General features: G+C 53.4%; 1 protein-coding gene across 1 annotated transcript; it reads left to right on the top strand.

The window, feature by feature from the left end:
• The first annotated feature begins 6,297 nt into the window (after nucleotides 1-6,297).
• Nucleotides 6,298-20,731, top strand: LOC133345643 (transmembrane channel-like protein 7). Its single transcript, XM_061556593.1, has 15 exons — nucleotides 6,298-6,543; nucleotides 10,345-10,493; nucleotides 11,277-11,453; nucleotides 11,948-12,024; nucleotides 13,298-13,443; nucleotides 14,338-14,485; nucleotides 15,487-15,660; nucleotides 15,819-15,982; nucleotides 16,753-16,909; nucleotides 17,113-17,210; nucleotides 17,401-17,584; nucleotides 18,381-18,511; nucleotides 19,116-19,271; nucleotides 19,810-19,888; nucleotides 20,233-20,731. Exons 1-15 carry the CDS (start codon nucleotides 6,425-6,427, stop codon nucleotides 20,488-20,490), a joined length of 2,217 nt encoding a protein of 738 aa, XP_061412577.1. The 5' UTR covers nucleotides 6,298-6,424; the 3' UTR covers nucleotides 20,491-20,731.
• The last annotated feature ends 4 nt before the right edge of the window (nucleotides 20,732-20,735 follow it).

Below are 20,735 nucleotides of genomic sequence, written 5' to 3' on the forward strand. Positions count from 1 at the left end.
TCCCACCCTCCCGCACCCCACCACCCCTTCCGCTGATCGGGTCCCGGCTCCTCGTTCCTTCCCCCTCTCCGTCTTGTACTGATACAGATTCCGTGTGTGTCACGTAGGTTAAAAAATTAAAATAAATAAAATCACGACGTTTCGGGCGCAACACAAGCGTCCCTCTTCAGGTGGGGACAACTTAGCGAAAGCACAACACGCTTAAGTGTGTCACCTGAAGAAGGACGCTTGTGTTGCGCCCGAAACGTCGTGATTTTAACTATTTTAATTTTTTAACCTACGTGACTTTACCGAAAAAAAAAGAGTATGAATCCTTGCAGTCACGAAAACTTCAAATCTAGAATCCCGTGTGTGGCCTGGCTGTTGGGGCAAGTGCTGTTAACAAGCGCCTATGAAGGCCGGCACGTCACATTTGGGAGTGGTGTTGGGCAGTGCCACATCCGGGCCGCCTTTGTATTCCCTGTGCTTATGCTTACACATTTCACCTGGTACTCTTTTAAGGTTAGAGTCAACCTGGGCTACGCACAGGATCACTCCCTGGCGCTGCCTGTGAGCGGGAATCAATCTCGGGTCGTCGGGTTCGTAGGTGCAAGTCACCACCACCATTCCTCGCTTCCTGTTGATGGGGAGGTGAGACCACATCAGCCAGGGGTCTCGCATCTTCTCACACCTCACCTCCATGCTCTAACGTCCCCTTCCTGATGTTGTTGGAAGCTTCCTGTCCCAGAGGACTGTTCATCCCTCAGGATGACTGGAGCCAGGATGAGCCAACTGGACATCCTGCACTGTATTCCAAGGAGGTCTGGGGGGTACCAGTCCAGCTCCCGACAGATAAATGGCAGCCTCTACTCTCCAATGAGTGATCGAGTGCATTCCGCGTGACCATTTGCTGTGGTTTTCTACTGGTTCTGGGGGGACCCCTAGGGGGCGTGGGGGGAGGGGTGAGTTTGGGGGGGGGATAGATGTCTCCTGGCTCTGCCAAATAGGGTTTGGCTAGGTGACGTCATAGACATGTGACACACCGGGGCCTCCGGCAGAAGCTGAGATGTTTTGCACGTGGTTTCGTGGTGAATGGAACTAAAGGTGGAGAGGTACCCAGCCCCTCATACCCGTTGGCCACTTTTGTGGCTGCAAGCGCCATGAGGGGAAGGGCGAAACAAATGTTTTCCCTTTTGAGTTCAATGTATCCGAGATTGGTAAATGAGAAATTTTGTCAGCTACTGCTGAGCATACGCTCACTCAGGTTAAGAACTAGGCTACAGTCTACATTATAGACTGCCAGCACGCTCACTCAGTTTAATAACCATTGCTACAGTCTACATTATAGACTACCAGTACGCTCATTCATTTGAATAACTATTGCTACAGTCTACATTATAGACTGTCAATACGCTCACCAAGCTTAAAAACCAGGCTACAGTCTACATTATAGACTGACAGTACATGAGAATAGGTTTCCCCCTTTTTTCTGGCAACAAAACAGGTACAGTACACTTATTCAGATTAAGAACCAGGCTACAGTCTACATTAGTGGTTCATTTTGTATTATTTTTATTGACTTTTTTTTCTATCTACGTGACTTTACCGAAAGAACCAAAGAATATGAATTCTTGCAGCCACGAAAGTTAAGTAAAAATTTAGGCTTCCAGTAGTTCGTCGTTCGAGTCATTTCACATTCATGTCACAGCAAAATCTTCACAGTTGCTGTAACGCCCACTGAGCCGTCTCCTCCTGATCACAGCGATTAGAGCCACTACGACATTCAAAAAAGATAGCCCCAAGTACCCGGGCAACGCCGGGTATTTCCTGATAGTACAAAATAAAATACAAAGACTCCCGTATAGTCTTTGCAAGACCGATGGGGCAAGTGCTGTTAGCGAGTAGCACCTGTGACGGCCGGCACCAAACTGCTTTCTGCAGACCTGTCAACCCCTTAATCAGTGCCCTACTAATTACAGACCAAGTCAGACATTGTTTCACCGCGTGCCCCTTATAAACCTCAACGTTTATCCCACAAAGTCCCATCACAAGGGAGAAACACAAATAGACAAAAAAATGGTTTACCCGTATTGAAACGGCTGTGGGCGGTATCGACCTGAAACACCGATTTCCCCGTACAAGAAGAATACGGGGGTAAGCCGTGTGGGTTGATGGGGGTTTATTTTTGTGCTTTCGTTTGGTGTCATTCCTCCGCGCCTCCGATTCGCACGGTTCGGCGACGTGCGGTGCGAAAGAAGTTCACCGTAGAAGTACACACACAGAGGACGGGGGTGGCCGCCTACTCACAACGTCAACAAACAAACCGAGTGGTGGTGCCAGGCTAGGTGCGCTTTGAGGCCGTCGCGTGAAGTGCAAATGGCTCGCTGTAGGCGTGAGGTCACGGGGGACAGCCCAGGTGCCGTGGGGTTTTGTTTCATTTATTAGGTACGAGCAGGAAGTACCCGACGTTGCCCGGGTCTTAAAATATTTCAAAGCTACTCTTAAAAATGCAACAGCAGTGTGTACTGACTGGGTGGTACCTGCTATGATTACAGCAGTGCATACTGTGGTGGTACCTGCTATGATTACAGCAGTGCCTACTGTGGTGGTACTGGCTTTCACTGCAGCAGTGCATATTGTGATGGTACCTGCTATGATGACAGCAGTGCATACTGTGGTGGTACCTGCTATGATGACAACAGTGCATACCGACTGTGGTGGTACCTGCTATGATTACAGCAGTGCATACTGTGGTGATACCTACTATGATGACAGCAGTGCCTACTGTGGTGGTACCTGCTATGATGACAGCAGTGCATACTGTGGTGGTACCTGCTACCAGAGGTGTGGACTCGAGTCATGTGACTTGGACTCGAGTCAGACTCGAGTCATGAATTTGATGACTTCAGACTCGACTTGGACTTGCATAACAATGACTTTGTCCCACCTCTGCCTGCTACGATAACAGCAGTGCATACCGACTGCGGTGGTACCTGCTATGATGACAGCAGTGCATACCGACTGTGGTGGTACCTGCTATGATGACAGCAGTACATACTGCTGTGGTGGTACCTGCTATGATTACAGCAGTGCATACTGTGGTGGTACCTGCTATGATGACAGCAGTGCATAACGATTGTGGTGGTATCTGCTATGATTACAGCAGTGCATACCGACTGTGGTGGTACCTGCCATCACTACAGTCGTACATGCTGATTCTATAGCAGTATTATCGACTCTTTAGCACAAAGTACTCACCTGACAGAGTGGCGTGGTGAGGCCTAGTCCCGTGCAGAGCCTCCGGCCTCGCCTAGATTGTCCAGCCGGCCGAGGTGGCACCTTGGCAGGCTGGGCTGCTACCCCTGCCCCCCCCAGCCACAATCTCCCCGGTCTCTCTGCAGTAATATCTACGGCCTATAGTGGTAGCATTTAGCGACTGTATAGTAGTAATAATTACAGACATCGGGGTGGGGGGGGGACATCACACAGTGAAGAATTTACCTGAGCGTTTAGTGTACAATGGTGCCTTGACTTACGAGTTTAATTTGTTCCGCGATGGAGCTCGTAACTCAAATTACTCGTATGTCAAATCAATTTCCCCATTGAAATGAATTGAAATGCCATTAATCCGTTCCGGGCCCCCACAAAACACTGCAGATTTTTTTGTTAAATGTTTTTAAATAAGAAAAATGTACTTATAAATAACGAATATTGTATAAAAACACAATACAATAGAATGTACTGCAATAAACTGGCTTTATCAAGTACATGTATAATGTACAGCATTTACCTTGGAGATCAGACGACTTGAAGATGCTGACGGAGTTGGAGGAGAAAGGCTGAACTGAATAAGTGAATCTTATTCGCTGATTTTTGCCCTTTTTGCAACACTTTCCTCATTTTCATCTGCAGGGGTTTTCGATAAAAACCTCTCCAATGAGGTCTGTTTCATCCTCCATTTCAGAATGTTTCTGAAATGAGTTAGGCGAGTGTCATTAAATAGCGCCGTCGCACGCCCAGTTGCAACTTTTTCTGGGTGCTTCTTTTGAATAAAGTCAGAAAGTTTCTCCCACATTCCCAACATTTCCTTTATCTCACTTGTAGAGATAACCTCCTCTGCCTCCTCCACGAAGTTTTGCAAAATAACTGCAAGCACAAAAGGTGAGCACAACACTGATGCTTCCACTGCTTAAAGCAGGCATGTCCAAAGTCCGGCCCGCGGGCCAATCACGACCCGCGGTCAGATTTCATACGGCCCGCAGCTTCGGTCTTATAATGTGTTATTTATGGCTCGCCAGCTCTGTCAGAATAAATACATCATAAAACTCATGGAAATTTAAGGTATTCTATACAGTTTGTTCAATGTTATCTGACGGAATGAAAGGCAGAATTGCGTTTTTAGAGTTGTTCACGTCTGCCTGAGTGGCTTATATTTGGTTACATTGTCATTTGAAAAATAAAAGTAATTGTGACAATGAAAATTGTTTTGTAACAGTGTGTATTTCCACGTAACTTTTGTGGTTAAAAAAATGTCAGAAGGATCTATTGGCCCCCGGGCATCTTCACTTTATCAAATGTGGCCCTTTTAGCAAAAAGTGTGGACACCCCTGGCTTAAAGTGAACGAGTGGGACACGTGATGCTGGACGGATGTTGTGGCATTCGCTGCGCTAACTAGCGGTGGTGTATCTGAAGCTGGCTCGTAACCCCAATTTTAGCTCTCAACTCAAAGCAAAAAAACGGCCGAGAGACGGCTCGTATCTCGAAAAACTCGCTAGTTAGGACACTCGTAAGTCAAGGTACCACTGTATTTTTATAGCATTTTTACGCGAAAGAAAATGTCCCCCTCACTGGCAACCGAAGGCGTGCGACTTGGTATGGTCGTGCACGCATCATAAAGAATAAAATAATAGTTCAGCGCACAGAAATCTCACTAAATCGCTAATGAAACTAATTTAAAGTTGATGACGGGTGTGAAAAAGGAATAGCGCTTGCTGACCGCGGGGCTTACAGCGTGGTGCCTGGTCAAGCGAGCGACCACAAACAAAGACACAAAGCCACAAACCCACAATTTTCTACTTTTATATATATAGAGAAGAAAGATAGAAGATAGATAGAAGAGAAGATAGAAGAAGATAGATAGCCCTGTGAGCCATAGGGCCTTCCATAAATGACGTCACGCACCTAGGGGGGGGGGGGGGTCAGACATTTGTGACGATGTGTGACGAGGGGGGGGGGGGGGGGTTTGAGAAATGTGACGTCACATCAAAATGCGCAACTTTAAATAAATATAGACAACACGTTCTACTTGATTAAATAGACGTTTTACTAAATGTTTCCCCCTACAACATCAGAGTGCAGCGCCACATTAAATACGCACTACAATGACAATAGTTGAAAGCGATTTGAAGCATGTTTTATTTTGGGGGGGGCAGAGCTTTGTGACGTCATATTTGAGGGGGGGGGGTCTGACTTTTTGTGACGATGGGGGGGGGGGGGGTCAAAAATCGTCCAAAATCTTGTGACGTCATTTATGGACGGCCCCAGAGGGACATCACCACGTCACGACCATCACCACTTCCGACAGTTGGATTGTCACCTTTTCCCAGCCATCAAAGACAAAGATCCCCCCTGTAGCCTTAACAGACTGTAGGGGCAAGTGCTGTTCGCGAGCACCTGTGAAGGCCGGCACAGCACACGAGGGGGTGGGTGGCCAACACCACGCCCGGTCGCCTTTGTCTCCCCAGTGGCGATGTTCACCACACACCGCACCAGGTGCTCATTTTGAGGCTGAGTCGACCTAGGGGAGGCCCAGGACCGGTTCAAATAATCATCGCTGGTGTTGGCCATATACCGGAGTCGAACTCGGGATGCCGGGTTCGTAGCGCAGCACGCTAACCGCTGCACCACCGCTCCCACCACCACCATCATCATCATCACTGCCGTCGTCATGACCACGGCCACGCAAGTCGCCCCAGCGCGTCACGCACGGCAGCTTGAGCAATACCGGAGAGGGCCCCTCCCCTACCCCCGCACCCCCTCCCCTACCCTCTCCCCCACCCTCTCCCCCACCCCCTCCCCTACCCCCACCCTCTCCCCCACCCTCTCCCCCACCCCCTCCCCTACCCCCTCCCCTACCCCCACCCTCCCTCCTACTACTTAACCCTCCCCCCCTCCCTCCTCCCACCCCCTCCCTCACCTGCACCCCTTCCCCCACCCCCTCCCTCACCTGCACCCCTCCCCCCACCCCTCCCTCTCCCCTTCCCATCCCCTCCCACCCCCCGCCCCCTCACCTGCACCACTCCCCCCGTCCCTGCGCCTCGCGCGCGCAAAGAGGCTGTCGCTTCCGTCTCGTAGTCGCTGCCTGCGTCTGCCTCGCTGCTGCGTCTGTCTTGCTGCTACTGTTGCTGTTGTTGTTGCTGCTGCTGTTGTTGTTGCTGCGTGGCCATGAGCTATGGCGATGCCCCCGACGGCCTTGCCAGCGCCCTGGGGCTGGAGGCGAACGAGGAGGACGCGACCCCCCTCAGGGAGCAGCCGCTCAGGCTGGAGGAGAAGAAGCGCATCGTGTAAGGGTAGACCCCCCCCCATCTCTCTGACCCCCCCCCCCCCATCTCTCTGACCCCCCCCCCCCCCCCATCTCTCTGACCCCCCCCATCTCTCTGACCCCCCCCCCCCACATCTCTCTGACCCCCCCCCATGTCTCTGACCCCCATCTCCGACCCCCCCCAATGGCCTTTCCCGGATGCCACTATGACCCCCCCCCACCCCTTTGACCCCTCTGTGACCCCTCTACGATTCCTCCCGAATCTTGGTACCCCGATGAGACCTCTGATTCTCCTTCATCCCGTCCCCCGACTAATGGAGCACAGGGAGTCACTCATTGGACAGGTGTCTCTCTGTGTCTCTCTGTGTCCCCGTGTCTCTGTGTGTCTCTCTGTGTCTCTGTGTGTCCCCGTGTCTCTCTGTGTCCCCGTGTCTCTCTGTGTCTCTCTGTGTCTCTGTGTGTCTCTCTGTGTCCCCGTGTCTCTGTGTCTCTCACGGGACAGGTGTCTCTCTGTGTCTCTCACGGCACAGGTGTCTATCTGTGTCTCTCTGTGTCTCTGTGTGTCTCTGTGTGTCTCTCTGTGTCTCTCACGGGACAGGTGTCTCTCTGTGTGTCTCCATGTCTCTCTGTGTCTCTCTGTGTCTCTCTCTGTGTCTCTCATTGGACAGGTGTCTCTCTGTGTCTCTCTGTCTCTCATTGGACAGGTGTCTCTCTGTGTATCTCTGTCTCTCATTGGACAGGTGTCTCTCTGTGTCTCTCTGTCTCTCATTGGACAGGTGTCTCTCTGTGTCTCTCTGTGTCTCCCTGTGTCTCTCTGTCTCTCATTGGACAGGTGTTTATCTGTCTCTGTCTCTCATTGGACAGGTGTCTCTCTGTGTCTCTCTGTGTCTCCCTGTGTCTCTCTGTCTCTCATTGGACAGGTGTTTATCTGTGTCTCTGTCTCTCATTGGACAGGTGTCTCTCTGTGTCTCTCATTGGACAGGTGTCTCTCTGTGTCTCTCTGTGTCTCTCATTGGACAGGTGTCTCTCTGTGTTTCTCATTGGACAGGTGTCTCCCTGTGTCTCTCTGCCTCTCATTGGACAGGTGTCTCTCTGTCTCTGTCTCTCATTGGACAGGTGTCTCTCTGTCTCTCATTGGACAGGTGTCTCTCTGTGTCTCTCATTGGATAGGTGTCTCTCTGTGTCTCCCTGTGTGTCTCTGTGTCTCCCTGTGTCTCTGTCTCTCATTGGACAGGTGTCTCTCTGTGTCTCTCATTGGACAGGTGTCTCTCTGTGTCTCTCTGTGTCTCTCATTGGACAGTTGTCTCTCTCTCTCCCCGTGTCTCTCGCGTGTCTCTGTTTCCGTGTTTGTTCGGAGACACCGCGTCAGGCCCATAAACAAATTTCCTCGCTCTGCCCCCACCTCCTCACGCCTCGCTCTGCCCCCCCCCCCCTCCACGGGGCGGAGTTCCCCTCTCGCGTGCTGGGGGACATGAGGGGGGGGGGGTAAGCACATGGTGATGGACTGAGCTGGTTTTTGTGTAGTGGGTCCAACCGAGTCGCAGACGTTGTTCTCTAGAGGCAACACTTTCATCATATCAACACGTAATACACAAAGGGGGGTAACTGCCCCTTGACCAGACACAGCCGAGGGTGGCGAGCACCCAGCTGACTCCACTACACGGAGGAGTGACAGCTATGAAGAGTCGGACCTTCACTCGGGTCCCTGACTACGTTTTCAGTTCAGTTCATGTATTAGGTGTAGCCCTGTGAGCCATGCGGATCTTGAATCGGGTGCAACCGCAACAAACAAAAACATGAACAAGAAACATCTTAGAGTGACTAAAATAAAAATACAGGAAAAAACATCAAAGTCTTCAAGAAAAAGCACCGCATTTCAACGCTGTGTGCAAAAATCCCAGTGGGATGCAAGTCAAACAATAACAACCATAAGTCAATTTAGATTATAGTTATCAGTCAATTTAGATTATAGTTATCAGTTGTACTACAACAAACAAATATGGCTAAACCAAAACGTTTTCGAAATCACCTAAATAAAGCTATACAACAATGTAACAGTGATCATAGGAATGGACATTTGTGAGAAATGTGACGTCACATCAAAATGCGCTACTTTAAATAAATATAGACAACACGTTCTACTTAATTAAATAGACTTTTTAATACATGTTTTCTCCTACAACATCAGAGTGCAGCGCCACATTAAATACGCACGACAATGACAATAGTTTAAAGCGATTTGAAGCATGTTTTATTTTGGGGGAGGGGGGGGGGCAGAGCTTTGTGACGTCATATTTGAGGGGGGGGGTCTGACTTTTTGTGACGCCGTGTGACGGGGGGGGGGGGTAAAAAATCGTCCAAAATCGCGTGACGTCATTTATGGACGGCCCCTAACATGTACAACCAAACTTTGCACTCATCGCTGGCAGCATAAATCACTCCATAACAGCTGGGAGTATCAGTAGGATTATCGAAATGTTTCAATGCACCTTTGAAGATCAGCACACTATAATAAAAACTCAAGATCATACTTTGCAGCGGTAATCCGGAGCGATATATTTGATTTCAGGCCACTGAACAGCAGTGGCAGCTAGGGGTGTACAACTCCTCTAGAGCACTTTGGAGTGAAGATCTCACAGGTAGTGATGCAAGTTGCAGTTTATTGGCGATAGCATTCCAGACCCTGGGGGCAATAGCAAACGCCCTTCCTCCAGTATATGTACGGCAATAGGGAATGTGAAGCTGGTAAATGAGCGAAGACCTTGGGTCACATTTGTTCCTCGAAACAGAGAGGAGATCCAGCAGGTAGTCTGCTGATTTTTTTGTAAGTAGATCGTGAATAAATAAGATCTGATGCACAAGCCGTCGATCATTAAGAGATGTTAAGTTTGACCCAATGTCGAGATCGCAGTGGTGGGTCCTATATGGGCAGTTCAATGCAAATCTTAAGGCCGAGTGATAAATTGAGTCAAGATTCTTGTAGGACGTAGAGCTTTCAGCTTGTAGAACGAAGCGACCCCTGGTCCCTCTCAGGGACCCACCTTATATCCTCCCGGGTCGGGGCTGGCTCCGCCCTTGGCCCCGCCCACCTTCTCGAGCTTTCTAGCTCCCTCTCGACCCCCCTCGAGAGCTCTCCCCGGACACGTGATCACCTCCTAGCCCCCCCCACCCCCTACCTGGGGCCCTCTCTGTGGACACTCCAGATCACGTGTCTACGGGGTCAACCAGAGTGCCATGGCCCAGGGCAACCCTGCCCCCGGGCTGACACTCTCCCTTGTGGGAGCCTGCACTACACGCTGTGCGTGGTGCCCACGCTATCCCAGCGCTCACCAAGCCCCGCTAGGGCTGGTACCACACCCATCTACAGGGTGGACGCGATGACGGTGCATCGCACGCCGTGCTGTGCTAGAGCCGGCCTCACACAGCAACCCACACGGTGCTGTCCGCGACGTAGCGACATCACACGCCACGACCCTCCATACAGTGACATCCCTGATGTCACTACATTTGGATAGGGTGTAGGGGTTACGGTTAGGGTTGGGGTTGGGGATAGGAGCTGGTGGTAGGGTTGGGGTATTGCTGAGATTGGCTGCGGCACGGAGTATCGCCAGCAGCTCCTGGGCTATTTGTGGCAGGGTCGCCCATCGTAATAACTCCAAGGGTTATTGGTGCCCAGCGTGGTCCCTGTCCTCGGGTTTTCTTCGTGTCGGGTCGGGTGCACCACGCGCCATGTGTGTGGGTGTGTGGCGCTGCAGGTGCTCGCTAACAGCACTTGCCCCAACAGTCTGTGAAGGCAAAACGGGGAATCTTTTTGGTGCTGCAGGGCACTTATGGCGAGGGACGCGCCGCTGCTCTCTCAATGGGAGTCGTGGCGCAGGAGCATGAGCACCCGGATGCGAAGGTCGCGGGCCGGGGCCCATGGGGCACTCAAGAGCACGGCCCTGTGGAGCGGCAGCCTCAAGGAGATCGCAGGTGGGCCACAATCGCATGCCCGTGGCGTGGGGCACCTAGCCTGGCACAGCGGGCACCGCACACGTGCACCCCGCCACACACACACTGTACCACGCGCGCCATGGGACGATCGCGTTTGGCCAGCCGGTGCTTTGTCCTCGGCCAAAGCGTCTGATGTTGAGAGGCTGCATTTGGATCGATGAGGAGGAATGAAGCTCAGTCAGCGGTCGTCGAGGTGAATCGAGCGAGCAGTGAGACGACGGTCAAGATCGGCGCGCTCGCCTGCCTCGACATCCCGGCACGACCGTCCGCTTGACGAGCGCTCGCTTCTACAGAACCGTCACGAGTCGCGACGTTCCCGAGAGGGACGGGCACCGTTCAGGCGGCAACAAAACCACGACCCATTAGGGGTCCATCTTCTTGGTTCTTTCGGTAAAGTCACGTATAAGGGAAATAATAAAAGAAAATAAAATTAAAAACATAATAAAATAGTGAGAATTGTATTTTATTATGTTTTTTTTTCCTTCTACGTGACTTTACCGAAAGAACCATTAGGTGTCACCCGATCGGCCACAATCCCAGGGGAAAGGTCGAGTATTTTTAGTCTCACAACGTCGTCACCCGCCGACGAAACCGAGATCTCGCCGCGCATTTTTCGGTGCCAGGGCACCGAGTGAAAGTACCCAGGGTAGAGGGCGTCGCCACCCATTGCCGCACGCAACGCAACGGCGGCGGCACTGCCTCGTGTTTCGCCCGCCCTCGCCATGACGCTGGCGCCTTTGTGGATCCCGTGCGTGGACGCAGGTCGCTTCGGATCGGCCATCCAGTCCTACTTCTCGTTCATGCGCTTCCTCGTGCTGCTCAACGTCTGCCTCTTCCTCATCATGTTCTCCTTCGTGGTCATCCCCAACATCGTGAACGAGCACCTCGGGGTGGCCACCACGCCTGCCTCCACGGCCACCAACTCAACAAGCAACAGTGGTGAGCGGCACACACCACTCGCACAACACACACCACTCGCACAGCACACACCACTCACACACCACTCACACAACACACACCACTCGCACAGCACACACCACTCACACACCACTCACACAACACACACCACTCGCACAGCACACACCACTCACACACCACTCACACTCGACACAGCACTCACACAGCATACATAGCGCACACACCACTCACACAGCGCACACCACTCGCACAGCACACACCACTCACACAACTCGCACAGTCTACACAGCTCTCACACAGCACACATACCACTCACACAACTCGCACAGCACACATAGCGGACACACCACTCACACAGCGCACACACCACTCACACAGCGCACACACCACTCACAGCGCACACACCACTCACACAGCACACACACCACTCACATAGCGCACACACCACTCACAGCGCACACAGGCGATAGGCTGTCCCCGTGCCTCACGCCGCTGCCCGTGTCTCTGCCTCTCAGAATGCTTGGTGTACGATCTCCCGCAGCGCCCTCTCGGCTACTTCTACGAATATGTGCTTGATGCACTATCAGGCACGGTGAGTGCATCCCCGCATACAACGCTCATTATCACTCGCGGGACCATCACTTACTGGCCACTCACCACATGAGTACAAATGTAGTGTCGTAGATCTCTTCTTCCTTCTCGCTCGAGGCTTGTGTGCGCGTGCGGGTGGCTTGCGTCACACATACACTCTATCGGAGACGAGGTAGTGGCAGGAGGCACCGTCCTCCCCTTTTATTGTTGTTGAGTTCACGCCACCACTCGGGGCCCCCTCTCTCTCACGACCACGCTGCCGCACGACCCGTCCCAGACACGACCCCTCCCGCGTTGCACCGACGGCGTCGACCGGGACAGCCAACCACTGTCCGGCCGCGCAATGCCCGGGCGAAGGCGGCGGAGATGAAGGCGACAGCGATGACGAAACGAGTCCACTCCGAGAACCGGCAGCCCTGAGCTCTCGTTCTCCGCTGCTTTTATTCCCCTCGGCACGGCTTGGCATCGCCTTAGCCGCTCCTCCCTTCTCGAACCCACCAGAGGGTTCCAGGGGCTTCCCCACGAGGTCTACCGTGACCCTTGCCCCAGTTCTTCCGCCCTACCGGCACACACAGCCGTGTATATGCTCAGCGGCGTGTGCGCTAAGTGCCCACCTGCAGTTGCAGCTGCTTTCCCACAGTCAGCGCTATGTCACTACACAAAAAACTCACCAGCTACTCACCACACCAGTGCAATCACTCACCCCACAAGTCTCAATACCACGTAATCACGCACCATCTCCACCCCTCAGCACCCATCACACGTTTCCACGTGTGTGGGTAAGTATGTGCGTGTATGTACATGTCAACAAAGATCCCCTGTATAGCCTTAACAGAGTGTTGGGGCACCTGCTGTTAGCGAGTAGCACTTATGAAGGCCGGCACGGAACACGAGGGGGTGGGTGGCCAGCACCACGCCCGGCCACCTTGGCCTCCCTGGTAGTGTTTACACACCTCACCAGCTACTAATTTTAGGCCAAGTTGACCTATAATGGGGAGCGGTAGTGTAGCGGTTAGCATGCTGTGCTAAGAACCCGGTGACCCGAGTTCGATTCCTGCTCACGGCAAACATCAGTGACAAATATCTGAAATCGTCGTGGGCCTCTCCTAGGTCGACCCGACCTCAATTGAGTAGCTGGTGTGGCCACCCATGCCCTCGTGTGCCATGCCCGCCTTCATTGGTGCTACTCGCTAACAGCACTTGTCACAACGGTGTGTTAAGGCCACACGGGGGGGGGGGGATCTTTGTCTCTGTGCGTGTGCGCCGTGTACCAGGGCTTCCTAGAGAAGACGTACCTCTTCTACGGGTTCTACCCGAGCACGACGGTGGGGTCGCAGCAATCGGCCTACTCGCTGCCCCTCGCCTACCTCCTTTCCAGCATCGCCGTGCTGCTCGTGTCGCTGCTCTGGGTCGTCAGGCGGTGGGTACCCCCCCCTCCCCCCCACCCCCCCACCCCCCCCCACGCGGCTCCTGCGCACGTGGACGCCGCGCGGATCGTCCTCGTACGCGAACGCACGCTTACGAAGTGCACGTGTCCTCACGCGCTCAATGCGCACGTGTTTGGACGCGTGTCATGTGTTTGCGAGTGTGTATGTGCATTTTTCGATTTAAAGCTTTTTTGATTGCAGCGATTCATCTTCTTGGTTCTTTCGGTAAAGTCACGTAGAAGGGAAATAATAAAATAATAAAAATAAAAATTAAAATTTTTTATTTTATTATTATTTTATTACTTCCCTTCTATGTGACTTTACCGAAAGAACCAACCAGATGTATATGTGCAGTTGGCACCGTAGGCGGGTGCAGCCGATGCATCTAACGGTCATCTCAATCAGCTGTGCCATGGCACCTGGGTCTGTCCTCACCTGGCCTGGCACAGGCAGTGTGGTGAGGTCACCGTCACTTAGTTGCGAATGGCGGGTATTGGATAGGTATATGTGCACGTAGTAGGGAGCGGTGGTGCAGTGGTTAGCGCACTGCGCCGCGACCCCGGCGGCCCGAGTTCAAATCCTGCGAAGAGTGGCGAATATCTGAACTGGTACTGAACCTCCTCTTGGTCGACTCGGCCTTAAATGAGTACAGTACCTGGTGCGGTTTGTAAACATCGCCACTAGGGGGACAAAGGCGGCCGGGCATGGCGCTGACCACCCACTCTCTCGTGTGCCATCCCTTCATAGGCGCTCGCTAACAACCTACTGAGGCCACGCAGGGGATCTTTGTGTCTGTTATTTGTGTCACGTGACACCACGCCCTCGTACACAAGATGCTCCAGGTGAGACGTCATAAATAACGCGGTTCTCTGCGTCTCCCTGCCCAGCTCGGCGCAGGGCTGGAAGCTTGGCACACTGCAGAGCGAGGCGAGCGGGCTGCACTACTCACCGCAGGTCTTCTCCGGGTGGGACCACAGCCTGCGGGACGCCAACTCGGCTACGCTCAAGCACAGCAGCCTGGCCTACCAGCTGGTGGTGCGCATTGGTTGGGGGGGGAGCTCGCGCGCGCGCGTGGGGGTACACACAAACGCGGCAGTGAGAGGCGTGTTCCAGGAGCCGTGTTTTATGTGTGTACGCACGCGTGCGTGTGTTTGTACCTTTCCTGGATGCGTGCGTGCGTGCACCCTCCCGTGTGCGCGTGCAGAGTGGTCAGCGCACTGCTCTAGCAACCCGGCGACCTGAGTTCGATTCCGGCTCCAATACCGGTGACGATTATCTGAAATGGTCGTGGGCAGGGGCGGTTTCTTCATTAGGGCGATTGGGCGACGCACCACCAATGCCATTCAACCACAGAGTCACGCTAGCCGTCACTGTGCCTCTGGATATAGTCCAATCAGCGTCATGTCACGTTCTGTGGAGTACCGCCTCTTTTTGGGCGATTTCACTCCGGCTGAGAATCGCCCCGAGTGGTCCCATAGACTTACATTCAAAGATGTTTTTTTTCGAACGGGGGCGCTCCAATGCATTCTCTATGGCTTCCGGGAGGGCAAGCCCTAACGTGCTTACGTCATCATACGTAAGCACGTATCATCCAACAATATAATTTGTTGCCACCTAGTGGAATCTTTAATAAAATAAACTTGAGTGGTTTGTTTTAATAGTGAGTATAGAAACAAACAAGATGTATTGTAAGAGTCACTTTATTTTTCATTAATATTAAAGAAGTGAAGTTGCCTTTACATGCTTAAGCTGTTAATTTATCCATTGCATGGGTGGACCTTATCAATCATCCAGACATTTGCCCCCCCTGAGAGATTTTGCAGGAGCCGCCACTGGTCGTGGGCCTCAAATGAATACCTGTCACGATGTGTAAACATCAGCATCTTGGAGACAAAGGCGGCCGGTGCGTGGTGCCGGCCACCCACCCCCTCGCGTGCCGTGCCGGCCTTCGTGAGGTGCTCGCTATAACAGCACCTGCCCGAACAGTCCCTTAAAGGCTACGCGGGGGATCTTTGTCTTTGTGTGCACGCGTCCAGACGGACCTGGGCGAGGAGCGCTCCCGCAGGAGGATTGCCGAGCGCACGCGCGCACAGAAGGCGCGCGTGTACGTGGTGCGCGTGCTGCTCAACGTGCTGGTGCTGGCGCTGCTCGGGGCGGCCTTCTACTGCATCTACTGGGCGACCACCTACTCGCAGGGCTACACGCCGGGAGTACGCCACCCCTACTACCCCCCATGCGCACACGACGACAAAGACGATGATAGCCCGATAGCCTGCACGGGCTGTTGTGGCAAAGTGCTGTTCAGAAGGAGGAGTTGTGTAAATATGTGCTGCTGTGGCTACTCTCGCGGTACGACGCGTCTTCCCAGAAACTGAAGGCCGGGAGCATCCAGGGTGGTGTGGACTTCTTGGTGCAGTACCTCCCGTCCATCGTCATCACGCTCGCCAACTTCCTGCTGCCGCTCGTCTTTGGGATAACCATCGTCTGGGAGGACTACTCCCCCGGTTTCGAGATTCGTCTCTCACTGCTCCGGTGAGCGGTGGCACGGACGCAACACACGGACACGAAGACAAACACACGAACACACAGACAAACACACGGACACACAGACAAACACACGGACACAAAGACAAACACACAGACACAAAGAAAAACACACGGACACAGACACAAAGACAAACAGAAGAACACACGGACATGAAGACAAACACACAGACACAAATAGAAACACGCGGACACAAAGACAAACACACGAACACAAAGACAAACACACGGACACAAAGACAAACGCATGGACACAAAGGCAAACGCACCGACACAAAGACAAATGCACGGACACAAAGACAAACACATGAACACACGAACACGAAGACAAACACACGGACACAGACACAAAGACAAACACACAGACACAAAGACAAACACACGGACACACGGACACAAAGACAAACGCACGGACACAAAGACAAACACACGGACACAGACACAAAGACGCGCACACAGACACAAAGACAAACACATGAACACACGGACACGAAGACAAACACATGAACACACAGACACAAAGACAAACACACAGACACAAAGACAAACACACGAACACACGGACACAAAGACAAACACACGGACACACGGACACAAAGACAAACGCACGGACACAAAGACAAACGCACGGACACAAAGACAAACGCACGGACACAAAGACAAACGCACGGACACAAAGACAAACGCACAGACACAAAGACAAACGCACGGACACACACACCTGCGCTAACCCGAACGTGGGCCGTGCCGTGCCGCAGGTACGTGAGTCTGCGTCTGGCAAGCGTGGCGGTGCTACTCGTGACGCTCTGGTCTCGGATCACGTGCGACAACAACAACAACATCAGCGTCGCCAACAGCAACAACAGCAGCAGCAGCAGTGACTGCCAGCAGTGTGGGTACAACATAAATTACTTGGTAAGGTCCAGAACGCTCACTCTCATTCACCAACAATCACTCACCTTCCACCTCCGTGGCACAATCGCTCACCTTCAGACCCACCACCTCACCCACGCAGAAGCCGAAGCACCTGACCCTCGCTTTCACGCTCACCACTCGCCAACCCTCGCACTTCACGCTCAACCACCGCTAACCCCCCCCTCCCTCCCCCACCCGTTTAGTGCTGGGAGACGCGAGTGGGACAGGAGATGTACAAACTCACCATCTTCGACCTGATCACCTCCCTCGTCAGCATCCTCCTCGTGGAGTTCCCACGCAAGTACGCGACTCGCGCGGCCAACGGCACCGCCGCTCGCCCACTCACTCACTCGCCCACTCACTCACTCGCCCACTCACTCACTCGCCCACTCACTCACTCGCCCACTCACTCACTCGCCCACTTGCTCGCCCAACGCACACCCAGCCCTCGCACGGCATGGTGGCGAGCGCGACGTCCACGTGTCTCCCAGGATGATCGTGACGCACTGCGGGTGCGGGCTGACGCGCTGGATAGGCGAGCAGGAGTTCTCCATCCCCGACCAGGTGCTGCACATCGTGTACGGCCAGACCGTGTGCTGGGTGGGCACCATCTACTGCCCGCTGCTGCCCTTGCTCGCCGCCATCAAGTACACCATCTTCTTCTACAGCAAGAAGGTAGGCCACGCCATCGCCGCCACAACCGCACTGTCACTACCGCCGCCGCCACCGCACTACGACCACGACTCTTGCGCGTCTGGCTCTCTCTCTCGCGCGCGCTTGCACATCCTTTAATAGTCGGACAGGGTGGCAGGTAGCACGGTGCGAACTCTACTGGTGCTTTGCAGAAAGTAGTTCCTGGGTTCGATTCCTGACTTGAGTGCCTTCCATGTAGAGTGTTTTTGTTCTCCCCCTGTACCAAATGGGTTCACCAGGTTCCTTCTCAAATATAAAAACAAAAAACTCAATTGAACCGGTATTGACCAAACATGCCAATACTGAAAAGTGACGTGCAAATTACTCAACTGGGATCACAGATGCAACATCGCCCCCTTCTGCGAAAATGTAACAGGACCCTCCTGAAACAGTCTTCCTGGGTAGACGAGCATAACAGCAATGAGGCGGTGTCCATCTCCTGTTCACAGCCCTGAGCCAATGGTGGAAAGTCCACATTACCATGGAAAAAAAAAGAGGAATAGGAATAACATTTGCACGTCTCGATGTAAAGCTTTCGTGACTGCAGGGATTCATCTTCTTGGTTCTTTCGGTAAAGTCACGTAAAATGTAAATAATAAAGTATGTTTTATGTTTTATTTTTATTATTTTATTATTTACACTCTACGTGACTTTACCGAAAGAACCAAGAAGATTTGCACGTCTGCTAGCGCCCTCACGTATTGTGCGCGCCTCGCCGACACGCGTCGCCCATGACCGCCGCGTGCGCCACGCTTCTGCTGCTGGGTGTGTCTCACAGCTGTCGCTGATGCTGAACTGCCGGCCGGCGTCGCGCCCGTACCGCGCCTCCAGCTCCATGTTCTTCTTCTTCATCGTGCTGCTGCTCGGCCTCCTGCTCGCCTGGGTGCCGGCCATCTACACCATCGGCGGGTGGGTGCCGCAACAACAATATCCACAACACCACAACACCAACAACACTCATGCCGCAACACCACAATACCAACAACACCCGCGACGCAACACCACAACACCAACAACACTCATGCCACAACACCACAATACCAAAAACACCCGCGACACAACACCCACGCCACAACACCAACAACACTCATGCCACAACACCAACAATACCAACACCACCAACAATACCAACAACACTCATACCACAACACCAACAACACTCATGCCACAACACCAACAACACTCATGCCACAACACCAACAATACCAACCCCCGGGGTGCTGCTGTCATTTTATGGGGACAATCACCCCAATTCCAGGAACGAGTGTTTGGCTTCGTGTGGAACTCAAACAACCCAGCACCACGCATTACGACACTCGAAACACTCCACAGATGGATTTAACAATCCATTGCTTAACTGCCTCCACATCGCCACGCCGCGCAGCAAAGTACCGCGCAGACAAACAGGCTGCCCCAGGGGCGAGTGGCAGTAATAGCGAGCGGCAGTCGTGGTGGGTCACGGCGAGGCGAGTGGTGCTGGCGAGTAGCTGCTGCGGTGTCCCTGCGAATGCAGCATCCGCCCGTCGCAGGCGTGCGGACCGTTCCAAGGCCAGCGTCTGCCCTGGACGGTGTTGGTGACAGCGGTGCAGGCCCTGCCACAGTGGCTCGACTCCATCCTCGAGTTCTTTGCCTCGCTGCTCTTCGCAATCATCCTGGTCTTGCTCTCCAGGTGAGCGATGGGCGGAGGGGGGGGGGATGTACGTGTGACAATCCGTTGTATTTGTTTTAACCCCTCCCCCTCCTCCGCCCTTAATCACCTTCGCAAACAACCACGCTGAAACCACGATATTAACCTTGTGCCGGAGGCAGAGATTACGTCACTCCCTCCGGGGTGAACGGCGGTTGTTGTGGTTGTGTTCATGTGACGTGTGTGGATGTAGTGCAGGTGTGTGGAGAGCCGTAGTGTCATGGTGAGACCACTGCGCTATGGACAAGAGTAGGCAATTATGTGCAACCAAAATTTTATTTCCGATCACGGCAAACATCAGTGACAAATATATATATGACCAAGTTCTAGGCCTCCCTTAGGTCGACTTAGCCTTAAAGTAATATCTGGTACGGTCTGTAAACATCACCACTTGAGAGACAAAGGTGATGAGGCATGGCTCACCCAACAGCCTGTTCAAGGCTATAGGGGGCCTGTCTTTGCTTGTGTTGCTATCGCAAAATTGTGTTGATATCGCATGTTTGTGTGTGTGACTTGACAGCCTCTTCCTATTCTACATGACCACGCTTAACAATGCGCACGCGCGCGTCATCAATCAACTAAGAGACGAGCTGGCCATGGTGAGCCTCCACACTAACTCGCTGCCGGGCTGCTCACACTCACTCATTCACTCGGAGGCTTACACACACACACACACGCACTGACCCACTCGCACTCACTCACCCACTCACACACACGCACTCACCCACTCGCACTCACTCACCCACTCACACGCACTCACACACACGCACGCACTCACCCACTCACACTCAGCCACTCACACGCTTGCCTCCTGCCCAACCCTCTCATGTCTGACCCCGTGTCTGGTCCCTGTCGATGGTCCCTGTCTACGACCCCTGTGTGACCCCTGTGTGACCCCCGTCCGTCTCCCATGCCCCCCCCCCCCAAACCGTACCCCGTGTAGGTGGGCCGTGACCGGGCCTTCCTGGCCAAGCAGGTGAATGCCACTTCCAAGGGCGGCGGCGACGCCGGGCGGCACCGCGTGGCGCGCGGCGGCGGTCGCACCTCCTGCCTCGGCGGCGTCATTAACCTGGCGTACCAGCGCCACGGCGACCAGGGGGGTCCGCCTCAGGGGGCCCCTGTGGGGGACGTCGTGGGGCGGGCGGGGGTCAGGTACGCGGAAGGGGACGCGTCGCTACCCGGGACCCCGGCCCCGTACTAGACTCAGATGCGCGGCAGGCCGCGCTCCGTAAAATATAACTCGGTTTTTTTTTCTCTCACGAATGTTTACTCACAAAATGAAATGTAGCCGATTAGAAGACTGTGAAATCGTTGTTGATTACTCCGCACCCACAACTAATGCACCTGCAGAGTGATCGTGATTTGTTGCAATGTGCGCCATGATGCATTGGCCGAGACCGTGGCACCCGTGACACTCCTAATAAAGGCAGTCGTTGCATATACCTC

The sequence above is a fragment of the Lethenteron reissneri genome, chromosome 3 (assembly GCF_015708825.2).
Source record: "Lethenteron reissneri isolate LAM-NWPU_2019-01 chromosome 3, ASM1570882v1, whole genome shotgun sequence".
Lineage (NCBI taxonomy): Eukaryota > Metazoa > Chordata > Hyperoartia > Petromyzontiformes > Petromyzontidae > Lethenteron > Lethenteron reissneri.